The sequence below is a fragment of the Ahaetulla prasina genome, chromosome 1 (assembly GCF_028640845.1).
Source record: "Ahaetulla prasina isolate Xishuangbanna chromosome 1, ASM2864084v1, whole genome shotgun sequence".
NCBI lineage: Eukaryota > Metazoa > Chordata > Lepidosauria > Squamata > Colubridae > Ahaetulla > Ahaetulla prasina.
The window spans coordinates 157,697,011-157,716,603 of record NC_080539.1 but is presented as its reverse complement, the minus strand read 5'-3'; the positions used below and the strand labels follow the sequence as shown (position 1 = coordinate 157,716,603).

Below are 19,593 nucleotides of genomic sequence, written 5' to 3'. Positions count from 1 at the left end.
TGCTGCTTTATATAATATATTTCTATTACCAGATAATGTTACAAAATTAAGGGAACAAATCATGCCAGAACCACAGAATAGTAGTTTATATGCAGCGATCTTTAAAAAAAAAAAGTAAAAGGAAAGCTAAAATGAAAAAAAAAATTCTGAAGAACACTGGTATTATATTTAATATGAAGTCATCATAGAAAATCTATTTCTATGCAGCTAACACAAAGGTTATTATTTTATCATGGTTTTAAAAGAGATTACACTGATTCACTTCCCTAAAGCATGACACTTTGCCTACAATTGCAGCTCAGAAATGAGAAACTGGTGACTGTCATATGTTGTTGGATTTCTAATTCCATCGGCCCAGCAATCAGGGAAAGAGAAGCTATCTACCAACATATGACTGGCTTCACATTGTTTCTTCTTCTGCTAGAAAACATTTCAAGAGTGGATAATACAGCTGAAATGCCAGACAAGAACTATTGTATGTTACTGTTTCCATTTGAAGTTAGCAAATTACAGCACCGTGCATTTTGTGTTTAGCTGGACGCTATGACTCGGCAGTTAAAGATGCTGAGTTTGTCAGCTGGAGAGCTGACATACCGGGTTTGAGACCCGGGCACTGTGCAATGGAGTAAGCTCCCGTTCCTTGCTCCAGCTCCTGTTTACCTAGCAGTTCGAAAGCATGCAAATGCTTCCCCCTTCTGTGGGAAAATAACAGTGTTCCGTGTGCCTATAGCATCCAGGTCACATAACCACAGAAAATATCTTTGGACAATGCTGGCTCCCTCAGCCAAGAAATGGAGATGAGCAGCCGCGCCCTAGAGTCAGACAGGACTGGACAGGGAAACCTTTACAGAGTGTTCACTATGAAATTAGAAAGTAAAAGAACTGTATACAAGTAGTGCTTGACTCACAACCACAATTGAGCCCCAAATTTCTCTTGTTAAGTGAAACATTTATTAAGTGAATTTTCGATCCATATTGCGACCTTTCTTGCCACAGTTGTTAAGTGCAGTCGTTAAATCTGGCTTCCCCATTGATTTTGCTCGTCAGAAGGTCGCAAAAGGGGATCACATGACATTATTATAATATTAAGGGATTCATATTACTTACAAATTTGAATTGGTTGATTATGAAAGTGCCTTCTCTACATCATAATTTCCCAGTCCATAGAAAACTGTATGAAAAATGCTGGATATATATCTGTGATATTTCGGATATGGGGGATGTAGATTTTACAATGAAAAGGATTTGAACTTTGCATCAATGTATATTGAGCTTATATTGAAGGCTTGTCAGGTTTCATGGATAGAAGAGGATTGCTAATAAAAATACAATGAATAGAGTAGAATAGAAATAATAGACTAGACTAGAGCTGGAAGGGACCTTAGAGTTCTTCTAGTCCAGCCCCTTGCTCAAGCAGGAGAACCTATTAGTTGTATAGAACAATTCATTGGGGATAGAAACTTTACCTTCTGTAATGGCTGAGTCAAACCTTGCCAAAGACAATGGAAAGGTTTTACACTCATTACCTAGCCATTATCCCTATCACTTAACTTGTTGTATCGGAATGAGTTTAAGATGTTAAAGTCATAAATGCAAAATCTTAACTCAGTTTAGATCCTCCAGATTTATTTATTCCACAGATGAATTCATCTGTGTAACACCATTCATCTACCCAAATGAACTGTGGGTGATGAAGAAGTACAAGATTTTACTTCTTCTTTTTTTCTCATAAAGGTTTTTTTTTCCTTTGCACCTTGAGTGTTTTCAACTGCAGCATTGTTAAAAGTAAAGATTTTTAGACACTATTCCTACCTAATTAATAACTTGCACAGTGTACTTTGAACATTTGCAGCAAGCATTTCTCTCATAAGATGTGTACTGTTATTTTTCACAATTGCACTTTAATTTAGTGTGCACGAAGCAGGAGGAAATGGATTCTCTGGAAATGCGTCCTACAATTCTCAGAGCTGAACTCTAAGACATGTTAAATAAATACATGTTATTGCTGGATGAGGCAACATTGAGTGAACAGAAAACTAGTTATTAGGCTCAGTCAGCAGGCACATGCAAACAGTGTGGTCTCTTTTGTTATAAGATGATTACGTGAAGGATAGCAAGAGAGGGTTTTTTTTTCCAGATGATCTATGCAGAATTCAGGAGATATATATATATATCTCCAGGTATATTTGTAAAACAAAAAACAGACATTATGCGAGCTCCGGAACTAAAATAATTAAAATTTTATTCTACTAAGCTTTTGTCAGCCATCTGCTGACATTGTTAGAGTATTAAACACCCATGGCAGACATCTCTTCCTTTATATGCCATTAATCAATTTGGCGCAATGGCATGTAATATATATATCCTGGATTCTGCATAGATCATCTGGAGATTATCTATCTATCTATCTATCTATCTATCTATCTATCTATCTATCTATCTATCTATCTATCTATCTATCTATCTCGGATTGGCTGTCCTGGATCTGGATGAATTGATTAAAAGTTTGCCTTCCTTACCTAGGCTGACTTTAGTCCAAGGACGTCTTTGATGTCAAGTTTGTTTAATCAATTACAATTTTAAAAATTGCAAATAGTTCTTCCTATGTATGAGTGGCAAGAAGCGCAAATTTTGATTGTGGTTATGGTTTAATGAAATGGATCTGAAATTGGATAGTCACAAGAACTATATGAAAGTAGTAGAATGTGGATCAAATAACCAATGAATTTTAGCTGACAGTAATTATACTTTGTATGATTGTCCCGATTACAGTCGACTGCTTTTTGCAATACTTGCTTTTTATGTTTTATCTAGATGCTCAGCCTACTGATGGAGAAAGGGAAATATGGAACCAAGTTAACGCTGTTTTACAGGACTCAGAAAGTATGCTTTCAGACCTGCAGTCTTACAAAGGAGCTGGACAAGAGATTAGAGATGTGCGTTCAGTTATATTATAAGAAAACAATATATTCTCAAGAAGCAAACTAAACACAAGTGTGCAATTTATGTATTTTTTTTTGGTATTGAAACAATGCAGCCAGGATTTCTTGGCATTATAATATGCAAAACTGAACATTAAAACGAAGAACTATTCCACATTTTAAGAGACATTTGCAGAGATCTCCTTTTGAGAACTAAAAAAACCACCCTATCGCTGCAGCCAATTATTGCAGGAAATTATCAAAATGATAATCTAATTTAAACTGAAGAGTGTTACACTTTCCTATTCTTAATTAGAAACTAGTAGTTCAGTCTGTGAATATGTACAGATGTATACATTTGCATCAGATAAGACTTTGTTCCTAAGGTTATTATTTGTTATTAAATTTGATAATAATGGGACGTGAGAAGTTAATAGTGGCCAAAAAGTTTCTAGCATACTTGCCAAACTAGCAATTGATCTGTGTTTCTGGGATGAGAATCGAATCAACAACTTCAAGGAAAAAGGAAGTCCAGTTGCCTTTTGAAAAAGCACTTTTGGGACAACCATGACTTGGATGACTGAGAATCTCCATAGATATGGAGGGGGCTAATAAAACAGACTCTTATTCCCTTGACTCTAAATTATTATTTTATTTATATAAAGAAGTAGAGAGAGGTGGGAGAAAGAGAAAAGATATTTTAAAAAGTAAGAAATCTGCCAAAATAATTAAGATCTTTCAGTGAAATTCACCCTAATATATCAATGTACGTACGTATGTATGCATATATACATGTTCTGTTGAAGGATACCCCCCACTCTCTCCTCACCCCAACAAATTTCCTCTCGTTCATCCCATTAATTCCTAAAATGGGGGCAAACCGCTCTTGCCAAAAGTTGGAAGAGATCTCTTGTCAAAAGCTTCTGGGATTTTATTTTTTTTTAAATGGGACAAACAAAATTCTTTGAGAGAAAGACAAATGGCATAGTGTATTGAATTAGCTTTCATTATGACTGTTGATTCATTTATGTGCATGGGAAAGACAGGATGGGCACTGTGACATTAAATAAATGAAGTTTTTTTCAAGTTATTACTGTTTTCCAGGCAATACAAAACCCGAATGATATTCAGCTGCAGGAAAGAGCATGGAATTCAGTATGCCCTCTGGTTGTGAGGTTAAAGCGGTTCTATGAATTTTCTCTCAGACTAGGTGAGGTTCTGTCTTTTATGCTCTCAAGAACTGGCTAGCTCATGAACTTTTGTGAATATTATTGGACATTTTCTACGGCCCTGTTACATTTTTTTTCCTTGGATATAGGCATCTCTGAACATTGTGGGCATGAATTCTTAAAAGAATGTAGTTAGAGCAGCGATACATAACTTGGAGGCTGACGAAAGCTAAGCTTCTCGTTATTTTTTTTTTTTAACTGCTAGAATTGCAAGGATATAATGATGGTATCACAGAAGGTGATCTGAGTTTGCCAAGTTTGAAATGCAGTTCTTTTTTAAAAAATATTTTTTATTAAACAGGTTTTTATTTTTTTTAAAAAAATGCAGTTCTTATTGGGCTTTAGAAAAGGGAAAATTCTGCACTTTTCCCAGGATTGATAATTTACTTGGTTTTGTTTGTTGTCAAAAATGGGCACAAATTTATTACTTGTCAGTTTGTTACCAGACTTTAGAAGCAGAACTTCTAAGGGCTGTGAAAGCTTTAAAGTTTTTTTTTTTTAAAGCTTGTGAATTGCAGGCTGCCAATTACTCATACCTATTTAAAAAATCCAGAAAGATAAAACATGCAAAAGAAGAGCCATGTCGATTTGCTGCAACAAAAACTAAAAAGTAAACTTGTGGTACTTGAATTCTAATAAATACAGTAGCATTAGCTTTCTAAATTCTATTCCATGAGATTAATTAGTTGCAGACTGGCCATAGTTATCAGTGTCAATTCTATAAGCTTTAACAGGCTCATTGACTTAACAGCCATTCATTTAACAATGGGTCAAAGTTACATCAGCCTTGGAAAAAGTGATTTATGATCTGTCCTTCCATGTATGACACTGCACCATCCCTGTGCTCATGTGACTGCAGTTTGGGCGTATGGCATCCAGCTGACATTTTGCAGTCACCCGATTGCAATTTGCAACAGCCAGTTTTTGACAGTTATGGAAACTGGATTTGCTTTATGACCACATGATTCATTCATTTATTTATTTATTTATTCAAATTTATATACCGCCCTATCTCCCGAAGGACTCAGGGCGGTTCACAGGCAAATAAAACAGCATATATATACAAATTAAGAAAACCATTAAGAAAACATATTCAAAAAGCCTGATTATTAAAATAATATAGATATTAAAACCAATTAAAACCCCTATAAAATTTAAAAATTTAAAATTAGAAAATTTAAAAAACTAGTCCAGTCCCGCGCAGATAAATAGGTGTGTTTTAAGCTCGCGACGGAAGGTTCGGAGGTCTGGAAGCTGGCGGAGTCCTGGGGGGAGTTCGTTCCAGAGGGTGGGAGCCCCCACAGAGAAGGCCCTTCCCCTGGGCGTCGCCAGACGGCACTGTCTAGCTGACGGCACCCTGAGGAGTCCCTCTCTGTGAGAGCGCACGGGCCGGTGAGAGGTATCCGGTAGCAGCAGATGGTCCCGTAAGTAGCCCGGCCCTATGCCATGGAGCGCTTTAAAGGTGGTTACCAGAACCTTGAAGCGCACCCGGAAGGCCACAGGTAGCCAGTGCAGTCTGCGCAGGATAGGTGTCATACGGGAGCCACGAGGGCTCCCGTATTTAACAGCCATGATTTGTTTAATAACTGCAGTAAAATGTTCATAAAATTAAGTCTGGTCATGTGGTGACTTGCATTATGACGGTGCTGAGTTACGACAAAAAAATCCGGTTCCAATTGCAGTTATTAAGTCGAGGACAAATTCGGACAAGAAGAATGCTAATACAGTATATACTTTTTCCACCTGTTTGAATTGCAATCCCATCTAATTATACCAAAAGGTCTTCCCCCCCCCCCTCTTTCCCTTCTCCTACCCCAGTCCCTGACTCTGGTTGAGTTCACAACAAGCTTCAGCTTCCAGATTTGATCTCTCTTAAGAGTTGTGTTGAAATCTTGCACTGTGCTACTCCATATTCCTTACTGAAGAGTAAATAGTGAAAGATTGAAGCTTATCCTTTCCTTGTTTCTATAAATTGCAAATTATTTCACATTTAAAGTATTTTGCTGTTTTCTTCCAAGTAGTCTTCAATTACGCAACTGAACATTTTTGGAATGTTTAAGTGATCGCTTTTCTAAAACAGCAGGAAGATTTCCTTTTTTAAAAAACGAAACAAAATTTGATTTTTTTTTTCCCCAGAAAAAGCATTGCAGAGCTTATTAGAATCCTTGACTTGTCCACCCTACACGCCAACTCAGCACTTAGAGCGAGAGCAAGCCCTAGCAAAACAATTTGCAGAGATCTTGCATTTTACTCTCCGCTTTGATGAACTTAAGGTTAGTAAGGAGAAAGCAGTACTCAGCCAGTGCAGAATGTTTTAATTGTCGGTTCTCTATAAGAACACTGAAATTGATCTTCCTTTTGTTGTTTCAGATGAGAAACCCAGCAATTCAAAACGACTTTAGCTATTATAGAAGGACATTAAGTCGCAACAGAATAAACAACATGCATGTGAGTAAAATGTTTCTTTCCAGAATTGGAGATTCCATTTATGTGGGTTAAATCGACGAGTTTTGTTTTTTCCTGTTTTGCTTAAAAGTGTTGGAGCAGGGGATGCTTTTGGGGGAAAAAATCCACTGCTGTAGATGCAGGTGACATCAGCAGGAGATAATGTTTTTGAACGGCGTGCTTATAACTTTATAAATACGTTGTGGGGTTTTTTGAAACTCATGAAATGTTTTCTTTGCATGGCGTCAGTCATTTTTTAAATTTTGAGATTCTGCCTTTAGACTTCTATTGTGCTGCTACCCCTTTGTTCACAAGGATCAAAACACATCCCAGAATCCCCTCTGTAGTGGGGTTGGAGGTTTTCTTCTGATTGCTAAACTAGATAATCTGACTAGCATGGAAAAGCCATATGTTAATGGTAATACATATATATAAATAGTTACCATACATGTTCATAACAATGAAAAATAGTAGTATTTTAAGTTTTTCTTTGAACACAACTAGTGCTATACAACGCTTTTGAAAATCCACTTCAAAAGCTGTTTCCATAAAGGAGGAATAGTGTTTAAAAAAAACAGAATTCCAGCTTTCCTTAGGACACAAAGATTGCATAATTTTGCAATCTTGGTTACAAATGCAAAATGTTCCAAGCCTTGGTTCCAAGGCTTGGAACATTTTTATGCTTCGAATATGAGCTGGAATTTCTCATATATTTATGTATAGCAATAGAGGGGAAAAGCGCTTTTCTAAAAAAAAAAGCAAATAACACTAATCTTCTCTCATGTTTTAAACAGCTTGACATTGAGAGTGAAGTGAACAATGAGATGGCTAACAGAATGTCACTGTTCTACGCAGAAGCTACACCGGTTCTGAAAACGCTGAGTAATGCGACCACCCATTTTGTTGTAGAAGTGAGAAAAAGTTTTAATTTCTTTCAGAAAGCTCAAAATCAAATCAGAAGTCTAGGCTGACCCTAACTGACCTCTTTTGTTGGCTTGTTTTAACTTTTGTAGAATAAAACGTTGCCAATTGAGAACACAACAGATTGTCTAAGCACGATGGCCAGTGTATGTAAAGTCATGCTGGAAACACCGTAAGTTATGAGCAATGGACATATGTATCAATGTTGCTATAATAAGGAAATTTTTTTTTTTAAAAAAAACCAAATCATCGTTTGCCAAGATTTTGGTTTAGCAATGAATGAGCAGCTTGCTGGTGGGCAGTGCTCCAGTAGCTTCCACTGACGCTTCCGTTATCATCATCAGTAATTAAGCAAGGCATGGATGAAAGCTGCAACACAATCCAGATCTGAAAGAGAAAGGCGATTGGAAGCAGATGGAACACCTTTTGACACTACCTTAAATCAGATGCAGATAATCCTTGACTTATAATGGTCATAATGGAGCTTGCCTATTATGGTTGGAAAGCATGAGGGTACGTAAAGTTTGTCATCATGTGACAAACCCAAAGGTACTTTTTTCCAAGATGCAACTGGACTTTCTGGATTTTTCTTTGAAGATGTTTTGCTCCTCATCCAAGAAGCTTCTTCAGCTCTGACTAGATGGTGGGGAATAGAATGGTGGTCACCCTGATGACACAGATAAACCGCCAAGTGGCCTCAATGACTCTCTAAAAAGAATGCAAATGATCAGCTTTCTGCAAGGGGTATAAATCCTTCCATTCCCCACCAAAAAAAACCAGAAAGTCCAGTTGCCTCTTGAAAAAAAGCACCTTTGGGACAACCATGACCTGGATGATTGAGAATCTCCATTGGCGTGTGACAAACCCAATTTTCTGACCTTTTTTGTGGCAGCCGTTAAGAGAATCACCATGATTGCTAAGTGAATCTGCAATCGTTAAGTAAAATCCATTGTTTGCTATGGGGCATTTCGTCGAAAACCGGAAGTAAAGTAAACTGGTTATCAGCAAAAATGTCCTAAATCACAGTCACATGACCAGGGGATGCTGCAAATGGTCTTAAATGTGAGCTGGTTGCAGAGTGCCCAAAATCTGGTCACAAAACCGTGGGATCTTTGGAGCTGGGTCATAAGTATATACTTTCAGTTGGTCTCTAAACAACCAGTTGTAAGTCAAGTAAGTCAAAAAACTTTTATTGAGTCTGTACTGTGGCTGGGAAAATGCATGAGCTTTATTTTATTTATTTATTTATTTATTTTATTTATTTATTTTGTCACACAGTATATATAAGCATAAGCATGAAATAATTATACAATATATAAGCATATATATAAGCATGAGTATGTAATAACTATAGTAATTGGATATAACGAAAGGAAACAATAGGGTTAATGTTAATGAGTTGCCAGCAAGTGCTATATCTTTTCATTAATCATCTTATGTCTGTCCATCTTATCATCCATCACCTTTTCTCTGTCAAATATGAATCACTCCACAGCCCTAACACACACGAGCTGTAGGTGATGTATTTTGCAATCTGAACCACAGTGAAATAAGACAAAGGCCCTTGTTCAAGCACACTATATCTAGGGGTGAGAAACTTTTGAGATGTTGGGGCTGGTTTGGTCATACTTGTGGGGCTAAAAGTCATGGTAGTTTGGGCAGCTAAGCGAAGTGTGTAGGAATGAATCATACACAGGAGGCTGTGATTTTCTGGAGGGCTTGCATAACTATTTCCTACCCGAAAAGGAAAGGGCCTGATGATTCTCAGCAGTTGTGATATAGGAGACTCTGGTGGTTTTAGAAAAGGAGTTTGAGGATGCATGCAGCCGTGAGGCTACAGGTTGCCTACTCCTTTCTGCATTAAAAACATCACAATAGGAGCTGTCCATGATTTTCTATCAGAAGAATTAAGAAGAAGCCACTGAAGTAAAAATGTAGGCTAATATGCTGATCATTCATTACTGACCCAGCATCTCCGTGAATTTTGGCTTGCTGTGTCACTTAGCTTATGCATAAGGCTGCCTCTTGCAGACATGGCCGGTGTTTGAAATCCTTAACGTAGAACTAAACAGAAAATGACTTCATTGGCTGTATCTAGAGATAATCTGTATATGTCAGACATGTTTGGCAATAACTTGAACATTTCTAATGTTCTAGTTCTAGTTTGATCTCTTCTGGAGTTAAAGTAAAAGTTATGCCAAGGTCTCTTTTGTTCTTCTCCTGGAAGTTCCTAGTCAATTGAACCTATCATCACTTATCTATATACTTTTTTACTTTAAGTTGGTGAAATCAACCCTCCTGCAAACTGAGTTCAATTTTTTGGTGATTTCATGAACACAACAGTGTGGTTTTCTTGGCCATCTTCTAGAAGTGGCTTGCTTTTCTCTTCCTCTGAGGTGACCCTGGCATTCTCCCATACAAGTAGTAAGTAGGCCTGTTCCCTGCTAGTTTCTGGGTCCCAACAAGGTCCCAGGGACTGTCTCCTGCTGAGGCTACCATAACATAAGGAAATTCCTACTGAATACAGAAGATTAAAGGGTTGTGGAAACTTGGATTCTATTCACACTGGTATATAAGGGTGTTGTGGTCTGCCAGCCGCCTGTGGAGCTCGCAGCAGAGTCGGACAGTGAGGAGGCTGGGAAGGAACATGGGCCAGTCCTGGAGTCTGGGGAAGGCCCAGACAAGGGCTCTGTGTCGGAGGCAGAGATGGGGCCAGGGCCATCTGGGAGTAATGCACGGACTCCGGAGCCCCCAGAGTCGGAAAGCAAGAGGCAGAGGAACAGGAGAAGCCTGTTCCTAGTGCATGCATGGGCAGAACTGCCAGAAGGCAAGAGCAGCTAAAACAAAAGGGACGACTCGGGAGTAAGGCCAGGAGATGATTGGCCCATCCCATAAGGCTTAAAAGAGAAACAAAGGCACTTGGGGCCTTTCGCAGGAAAGCAACGTTGCTAACTCTATTTCCAGTTGGCATCTCTTGTTTGTTTCTGAACTTCATGGGGCTTTGCCAAGTAAGGCCCTTGGCAGGGTGTCAAAGAAGATAAAGGTTGGTATTTATCCTGAAGGACTTCTTCCGAAGGACTTGTTTTTCAACTAATTGGGACTAAGCTGGGAATGAACGTAATTCTCAGCTGTTACAATAAAATAGGTTTGTTTGGGACTAATTGTGTCTTGTAATGACTCAGTAAGCCTAGGTCACAACAATGGGTAGTCCATTAAGTGGAATGTTTTCTTTCTTCTGTTTGCTTCCAATCAAATGATTTCCAAAATCATATTGCTGTTGATTGCTGGTTGTAATAGACATGTTTTTATTTTATATTTTTATAAGTTACCTTTCTTGAGTGTACTCTTTCTTAAAGGAACAGCTAAAAGCATTTTAAAAATACTTTTGAATATTGAAACAGGCAATGCTGTGTTATAAATGAATCCTTAAATGAATTATACTGGCTTGTTATCCTTATTTTTTTTAAAGCTTCAATATTTAGTTGGCGAGAGTGGAAAACGATATGGCAGGATGAAAAGGTTAAAGATCTTTAAAACAGGTCACTTTCCACATGACTTATCCTTTTAGCCGATTGTGTACTTTTAGAGGCTTTGATGTTTGAAGGTTGGTCATTCTATCAGGAAAACTCAGTGAACCTTGCTCCCATCATCCATGCTGAAATGACTATGTATAGAAAATGCCAACAGTTACTTTTCTTCATCATCTAGTAACCTATCTATTCATCCTTCCTCTGCACCTTCTTTTCAAATAGGTTTTAGTAATAGAATAGTGTTTAAAGCCAAAATATTTTTACAGTAAGTGGCATAGTGTTAAAATATTTTTTTGCACACACACTTCATTTCTATGGATCCAGAAATTTTAAAATTGCTGATGCCCAGCTTTCTCAAAGTCATTATTAAATAACGATTTTGCAGCCTAAAGAATGCAAGGTTAAAATTACATGTTGCTACATATTCCCTTCATTTTCCTGAATTATGAATTTCCTATGCCAGGTTTTAATTTAATTTCCTCAGAAAGTTCAGAATACCTAAGATAACTTTAAAAGATTTGTGTAATGTTAAAAGATACAAGTGAACCATCCTGGAGGCCTTTTAGCATATCTTTTACTCTTGCATCAGATGCCAAGAAAGAATAGTTTCTCCCCCCCCCCCCCAAAGATGTTGCAACAAATGGTTTGTTTGCTATCTCTTCCGTACCCCTACCTCACTTCAAACAACAAATCTAGTTCATTATGTTCCTCTATATCCTCCCACCAGCTGAAGGTATCAGTTTTCTGTGAAGGTGTTACTTTCTCACTGCTGGAAGAGCTTCCCGACTTATCAAAGCATATTAATGTTATATTATAATGATTCTGCAACAGCGAAGTGACAACGAGAGACTAAGCCTCCTCCACAGCTCTCCATTTTAAATGTATCATGATTTCAGGATGCAGCACAGTGCTCTAAAAGACAATATGGTGTGAAGTCACTTTAGCCAAGTCAAGGGCAATGAAATTTGCGTTTGTGCCTTTGTGTGCATCTGTAAGATATCGACACACCTGTATTTTTATTTGTGTCTTACAGTCATTTTATGACTGAACCAAACACTCCCACTTCCTTTTAGCAGTAGAATTGGGATCAACAATGTGAAATAAATGTTCATTGGAAAGGAAACAAACCCTTTGTGTTCATTCTGAGTTCGGTCTTCTTTGCTCTTCTCCCTCACACTTTTTTTTTTAACCAAGCCTTCTATTTTGCCAGTGACTACTGTTGCTAATCTTAGCAATCACTGATATTGTCCTCTATGTTATTCTCCCTTGAATAATTCCTTTCTGCACAACATTGAAGGGTAAAGCATTTTTAATTTGAAAGATGGAACTGTATTGAAATAATATTTGTTTTACAAATACTGACATTAATACCATTCTTTTTTTAAAAAAATTTTTATGTTTCAGAGAATATAGAAGTAGATTCACCAGCGAAGAAACCCTCATGTTCTGCATGAGAGTAATGGTTGGAGTAATTATTCTCTATGACCACGTTCATCCAGTGGGAGCTTTCTCAAAGGCCTCAAAAATAGATGTAAGAATAATAATTGTCAACGTTTTCTTATTCCTAGCAAAAATTCACAGGTCTTGTGGAAAAAGTCAATTATGTTTGGTTCAGTGGTGGTTTAAAACATACCATATTTGTATGGCAAAGAAAAAAAAACTTTACGCTGGGTATTTGCTCTTAAAAATACTTGATCAAAATCTTTACAGTGACATATAGGATAGCAAGAATTTCAAAGCAGTTTACAGTACTGAATAAAACGCAGTGAAATGTTGCGTTAACACGCAAAGAAGGAGTAGAAAATTGGAAACTCACTAGTATTCCATATCACTGGAAAATAATTTTCAATAATTTCCTGAAAACAACCTGCACCTTATCCAAATGTTAACATTTTAGATAATTAATTACCGAGCACAAAACTCTGTGCAATAATAAAATTACAATAAAAGCAAATAATAAAATTTAAAGCATCTGTAAAACCCATCCAAGCCAAACTATATAGCAGAAACATGTTTAAATGCCTTGGGTTAAAAGGATTACCGAACTAGCGCAGGGCCCCTCAGTGGCAATCTCTGTTCACAGATTTACAATTTAAAATGATGCAGAGAAATGGGGATAAAAGAGGGAAATGAGCTGCCTCAGTTGAATGTTTTATGCTGTTTCTAAAGTGGATTGGAGACGGAGTTGATACCTTCAGATAATATAGTTCAGCTGCTTTTCCTTGTAGAGCATTTGGCCTCTGTATGCTGTTGGGAGCGGGAGGCAAGTTCTTAGTTCTTTCAGTAACTTCAGCAGCTAATAAAGATAATAGTTTTGTCACTTGCTACTGCAACAGTGGTGGCTGCTTTTTCTCTCCTCGTGGTGGAAGATTCCCCCAGACCAGCCGATAAGAGGGCCCATCCGCTATTGGAGCCCAAGGCTGTACTATAAATTTTAGGTTCGGAGTTTACCGTCAGCATTTTGAAAAGGGGAGACAAGGGAGAAAATGAGGAGCATTTCCCAGTGCGACGTTTTCTTTGTCACACTTTTCTTCCTATATTGCTAACATTTCAAATGTGTATGCCTGCCTCTGTCCCCAGTATTCTAACTCCTCAAAGCAATATTGAGAGAGAAAGCGCTGGGTAAACCCCCTGTTGCAGAAGCTGAAGATAAGAGGTCTGGGAAATAGTGGCAGCAGCGTTCCCTAGATAAAAGTAGGGTTGGAATCATTTATGGAGTTTCAGCTCTGCCTAATAGCTCTAAACAGCGTTCAAAACAATGTGAAGACTTTCAGGCGTGGATTCAGGGAGATCATGTAATTGTATTTCTAAAAATGGTTGTCATCTTGTTGGAAAATGACTGAGATGCCTGGCATAATTGAAGCATAATTTGCTGAGAGAGTCCTATTTTACAAAGACTTGATTTGAAGGCAGCAAGGCTCTCTGGGTATGATGGGCCGAGCAAATTATCTCCTGTCTGTTTTCTGTCCCATGAGTCTGGCAGAGCAGGCGTTCTTTTTAGGAGGCAAAAAAAAACAAAAAACCAAACAAACCCTCAAGAGAAATACACCATTCTGACATTGTTTTCATTCCTTACCTTTGGGTATTTTGCATGCACCCAAATTCAGGCTTTTTTTCTTGCACATTTCTTTTTTTCACAGATGAAGGGTTGCATAAAAGTTTTAAGAGAACAGCCACCAGACGCTGTTGAAGGGCTTTTGAATGCTCTCAGGTACCTCCTGGACCAACAATATTTTATTTTTATGGGCATAATGCATGATTTTCCCCTTCCCCTCAATGTACAAATTGCAAAACTGTAGCCCACAAAGGTATGAGGTATGAGGTATGAGCCCACAAAGGTATGAGGCCATCAGATTATTTTCTTCACTTGAGGAAGCTTCTAGAAAAGAGCTGCTTTTCTTTTTGTATGGGGAAGGATAAGGGGAGGAGGAGGAGGAGAAAATAGAGAGGACTCAGTGAGGCCATTTTTCTTCTCCATCTTGAATTTGACTCTTACTTTCATGCACAGAAAGAATTGTTAGGTTCAAAAATGTCAGGAGTTGCCCATACAGCTTCATTATTTCAACCAGGTTGCACCAGAGGTGGTATTCAGCAGGTTCTGACCAGTTCTGAAGAAACTGAAGAACTGGTAGCAGAAATTTTGAATAGTTCGGAGAACCGATAGTAAAAATTCCATCTATTCTCTGCCTCCCGAGTCCCAGCTGATCCGGAGGAAATGGGAATTTTGCAGTAACCTTCCCCTGGAGTGGGGAGGGAATGGAGATTTTACAGTATCCCTTCCCTTGCCACCAAGCCACGGCCACAGAACCGGTAGTAAAAAAATTTGAAACCCATCACTGGGTTGCATACTGTGAAAGGTGTAAATTGGCTATTCTAGATTCATTCAGTTCTCCACTCTCCAAAGGACAGGCGTGAGTGAGCTGCATACTGGCTCACAATAAGAACAGTTACTTATTACACAGGATCTCCAGGTTTTAAAACATCAGCTATGGAGGTGTATGGTTGACTAGTTAAGTAGATTGCATATTGCAAGGAAATGGGTCTCCTGAGAGAAACATGGAAGGAGGGAAATGAGGACAAGGCTGGAGAAAAATAGGAAAAGTCAATGAGCTTGGAGTATACAATATCTGTATTAGAAAAGCAGTATCACACGCTCATTTGTAATATAAGTTTATAGTAAAAGTAGCATAAGCCACATTTCAATTCCTGAATTTCTTAAGGTTACTCATTACATGCTTATCTTGCCTTTGTGGTAGTATAATACGAGCATAATGATGGCTGATGCTATTATTTTTTTACGTAAGTCTATAGTTGTTTCTAGGGGTGGCTTAGTGATTAAGACGCTGAGCTTGTCAATTGAAAGGTTGGCAGTTCAGCGGTTCGAATCCCTAGTGCTGCGTAACGGGGTGAGCTTCTGTTACTTGTCCCAGCTTCTGCCAACCTAGCAGTTTGAAAGCACGTAAAAATGCAGGTAGAAAAAATAGGGACTACCTTTGGTGGGAAGGTAACAGTGTTCTGTGCGCCTTTGGCGTTTAGTCATGCCGGCCACATGACCACGGAGATGTCTTTGGACAGCGCTGGCTATTCGGCTTTGAAATGAAGATGAGCACCGCCCCCTAGAATCGGGAATGACTAGCACGTATGTGCGAGGGGAACCTTTACCTTTATAGTTGTTTCTATATTGACCAGTTTTAATCGTATGCCTTTCGGTGTGTTTGGTATCAGTTATCAGTTATTCTCAAAGTGTCTTTGGAGGAAAATGTTATATAATTAAGGCCGAAAGCCCTACAGATTAAATCTGGGAGTCAGCTCTATTGCTGTGAAGGGATGTGTAGAATTACCTTTCCGCATGGAAGTAATTCCAGCCTTTTGATTTTTGTCTTTCTTACTTTTAGGTTCACCACAAAACACCTGAATGATGAATCCACTTCAAAGCAAGTTCGAGCGATGCTTCAGTAATGCCCCCCCCTTTGAGAAATGGACTTTTTAAATTATTTAGAGAAGGTGTTTGTTTACATAATTTAATAGTTTGTGGTGGTGTTAGTAAAGATGCATAATTTTCATGATATAACAATTGATTTCTTCCTGTTGCTGCAGTGTGTGTGGATCTGTATCAATAACATGACTGACTACGTAATGCACGACATCCGTTTATGTGCTTGTATTACCATTCAAAAAGTTTTAAGAGGTACTGTTTAATTTGAATATATAAATAATGAAAGTGTCTATGTGCCTTTGTTTTTTGTTATGTTAAGAGGGTTGTGTTTTGGGGAGAGGTGTTTTTTTTGTGTGTGTGTGTGTGTGGCTGTGTGGCTGTATGCAGAATAACTCTTTGGGATAATCCTTAAAACAGTCATAACTCTTGACGATGTGCCTGTGAAGATCTTGGTGCAACCCCCCCTCCCCCCCCCACTTGGTCTCCACATTCATTTAACTTTTGCAACACTGAGTGCATGTGTTGTGTGGAGCAAGGAGTGTGTTCCAGTTAGCCAGTTCTTTCTGAGACTGGTAAACTCCTTTTTAAACGAATTTAGCAGGGTTTTCACCAAGGCCTGCACATGTATATACAATAATTTTGTTAAGTTTTTAAATTTATATGCGTAATGCTTGCCTTGTGCCTTTAGGCAGATAAGTGAGCTATGAATTATGGATGTAAACCAATGCCAGCCGAGTTTTGATGTCGAACTCTCAGCTTGTTAAACCAAGATAGAATATGTGTAAGACTTGCACCCTTGCATTCTCTCATTGTATTATCTTCTCTTTTTTTCATTGTGAACCATAAGCACTGCTTCATGGATTAATTAGCCATAATTTCTTATCCTGTCCATACCTGGAAATTTTGCTTCCTAGTATCAGAAGAAGCCCCAATCTTAAAACAGACTTCCAACTGGAGGAGAGAAGGAGCAGTGCAAGGACATATATGCAGCACAAGGCCTATGCATCTCTTGGACTCAGTAACGCAAGATATATGTACATTCAAACCAGGAAAGAATGCAGGACTGTGCAGAAACCTAATGAGAGACAATGCTGCTGTGTATAGTATTACCTGTGTCTGTGTATGCTTGTGACCATACCAACAGCAGCACTGAGTCCCTTTGTGGTATAAGGCACTTTTTTGCTGTCTTCTTCATACTTCTATCTTAGAAGATTGAAACATGACCTACCACAACGATTCCTTAACCATGCACAGCATCCTGGCATTAATATGTGTGCCATTTTTGATTTAGACCTTACTTAAGGCCTAGCTCTTTCTTTGTATGACATCCAATAAACTCACTAGGAAAATAAGGGGATGGGGAGACTCTAAGAAGCATTTATTTTTGACATTTTAAAAGATGTATTTAACCAGGTGCTTCACAATTCAAGCAACTTGAAATTGTAATTCAGCTCTCTCTGTTAACTGTGTTGTGCATTCTAATGCTGAAAGTAAAGTGGTTCTACTCCACTCTACTTACTATGAGCCACATAATTTTTTAATATAAAAAAATAAATAGTTTTATTTGTGGCATTGGAAGAGATCTTGGGTAGAAAGAGATTCTCTCATGAAACCTGGTTCGGTTGACTGCATGGCATGATTAACTCTTAATATATCTATTCCTAAGAATACAACTTGTAAAATTAATTTTTTTGCCTTTTCTGAGCAACATCATATCTGATATTATGCTGATATTGCTGGAGTTGTTGTGATTGTTTTCCTTTCACAGATTCCACCTATGTATAATAGAAATATTTCCAAAAAACAAACGTGAGTTTACCTTCCAGGGGCCCCAAGTCATGTTATCTAAACAACAGTCAATAGTTTTTAATGACACTGCAGTTACTGCCAATTTCCCTAGATAGTTTTATGTTACCCAACACTACTGATCTAGAAATGCAGCTCTTCGTACTCACAGATCTCCTAAAGTTCAGAAATATGGTTCAGATTGTATAACTCAAAACACTCGGCATAGCATTATGTTGATTTCTGCATATTAATCAGTTTGAACTAGCTAGTATCTTTAAATGTGGTGCTAGAATCTTCCTGGAGCTGCATTTGTTTTAATTCATATTGCGGTCCTTAGACAAGGAACTTTTTTGCCTGTTTCCCTTTTGAATGTTTCTTCTAAATGATGAGCTGCAGCTGTGAAATGCTCAACTTGTAAGATTTCTCAGAAAACATGCTCACTTTGTACAGTATATGGAATATGGTATTCATATATTTAAATCAGTTGATTTAAATGTATGTCTTAACTTTGACTACATTTGTGCAGATTAGCTAAAATAAATATTTATATGTTTGTAGAAACTTGGATCCCTCAAAAAATTAGGAGACAAAAGGGTCTAAATTGGAAACATCACTTCTTGGTACAAATTTAGAAATCAGGGACTTAAAGAGCAGTCTTGACAATGTTGATTTGAACTCATAAGGTTGTGCTATTTGGGGTGCCAGTCTTGTAAGCCTTGTTGAAAGTTGTTTAAGACAAGTGAAAACTCTCTATTTTTATATCTCTTACTGAATTTATAAATTTGTTGCGTTGATCTGAAATCCTCACAACTGCCATTTTGTGATGCTAATGTCATGCACAAATTACCCAGGAGCATTTGTTGAGTTCAAAGCACAGAATAGGTTATTATTGCTACCCATACACAATCAACTAATGGTCAAAGCTAAATTGGCACTAAATGAAGGGTCAATGGAATTCATGGCGGGACTGGGGCTGGAATGAGATCTCTTGGGGTAACACAGTGACTCCAAACTGATGACAGATTTAACTCCGTCTTTCAGCTCAACCTGGTCTTCTCCAAATCTAGGCAAGCAATTCATGAAGTGAGTTGACTTCAGGTATTGCTAAACTACATCTTGCAGTAGGTTGAGCTACCTTGGCCGAAATAATGTCGAGAGATTTTATCTCATCCCCACTCAGCTAGCTCTGAATGGATCCCATTTTCCACCTACTTAATGCTAGGGAGAAAACAGACAATTGTAGCAGTGAGCTTCTCAACATATATAGTTTTTCTCCCCTCTCTCTTTGTGAGTGTTTGGATTTGACAGTTTTTTCATAAAGTAATTGTATTAGATTTCAAAATTCTAGAAAACATTGCATATTTTATCACAGAACATAATTTGATGAAATATTTTCCTATTGTGCAGTTAAGCTAATATATTGGAATATTCATACAGAAATCAAACTAGATCAGTATGATTAAAATAAATTCAGTTATACTTATTATATCCTGATGTGTTAAACAGAGGTGTCCAACTTTGACAACTTTAAGACTTGTGTACTTCAACTCCTGCATTAAACTAAACTATTGCTTCTCATTACCCTTCTTTGATAATTATCCATATGCAGAGCACACATGTGCTATGCAGGGAGCTTTTATCTTTTTCCAGCTAGAGTAGAATCAGGAAATAAACTGGATACAGCTGTCCTGGCTGTTTATTGGATAGCAATAATAATAATAATCATCATCATCATCATCATCATCATCATCATCATCTATCTTGGCTGTACACCGCCCTGAGTCCTTCGGGAGAAGGGCGGTATAAAAATCAAAATAAATAAA

At 37.9% G+C, this 19,593-nt stretch overlaps 1 protein-coding gene across 15 annotated transcripts in view; it reads left to right on the top strand.

Moving 5' to 3' along the window:
• The window catches only part of CYRIA (CYFIP related Rac1 interactor A), an 85,903-nt gene extending 66,555 nt beyond the window's left edge, over positions 1 to 19,348 (top strand). For 13 of the 15 annotated variants that reach the window (XM_058178892.1, XM_058178883.1, XM_058178862.1 and 10 more), the window contains 9 exons: positions 2,815 to 2,936; positions 4,026 to 4,131; positions 6,287 to 6,423; positions 6,521 to 6,598; positions 7,390 to 7,506; positions 7,609 to 7,688; positions 12,451 to 12,577; positions 14,187 to 14,257; positions 15,942 to 19,348. In XM_058178892.1, the coding sequence (XP_058034875.1) occupies positions 2,815 to 2,936; positions 4,026 to 4,131; positions 6,287 to 6,423; positions 6,521 to 6,598; positions 7,390 to 7,506; positions 7,609 to 7,688; positions 12,451 to 12,577; positions 14,187 to 14,257; positions 15,942 to 16,005 (902 nt within the window). In that variant the 3' untranslated portion in view covers positions 16,006 to 19,348. The remainder of the gene's footprint in view (positions 1 to 2,814; positions 2,937 to 4,025; positions 4,132 to 6,286; positions 6,424 to 6,520; positions 6,599 to 7,389; positions 7,507 to 7,608; positions 7,689 to 12,450; positions 12,578 to 14,186; positions 14,258 to 15,941) is intronic. The other 2 variants (XM_058178943.1, XM_058178977.1) reach the window with 2 other exon arrangements.
• Positions 19,349 to 19,593: the final 245 nt, after the last annotated feature.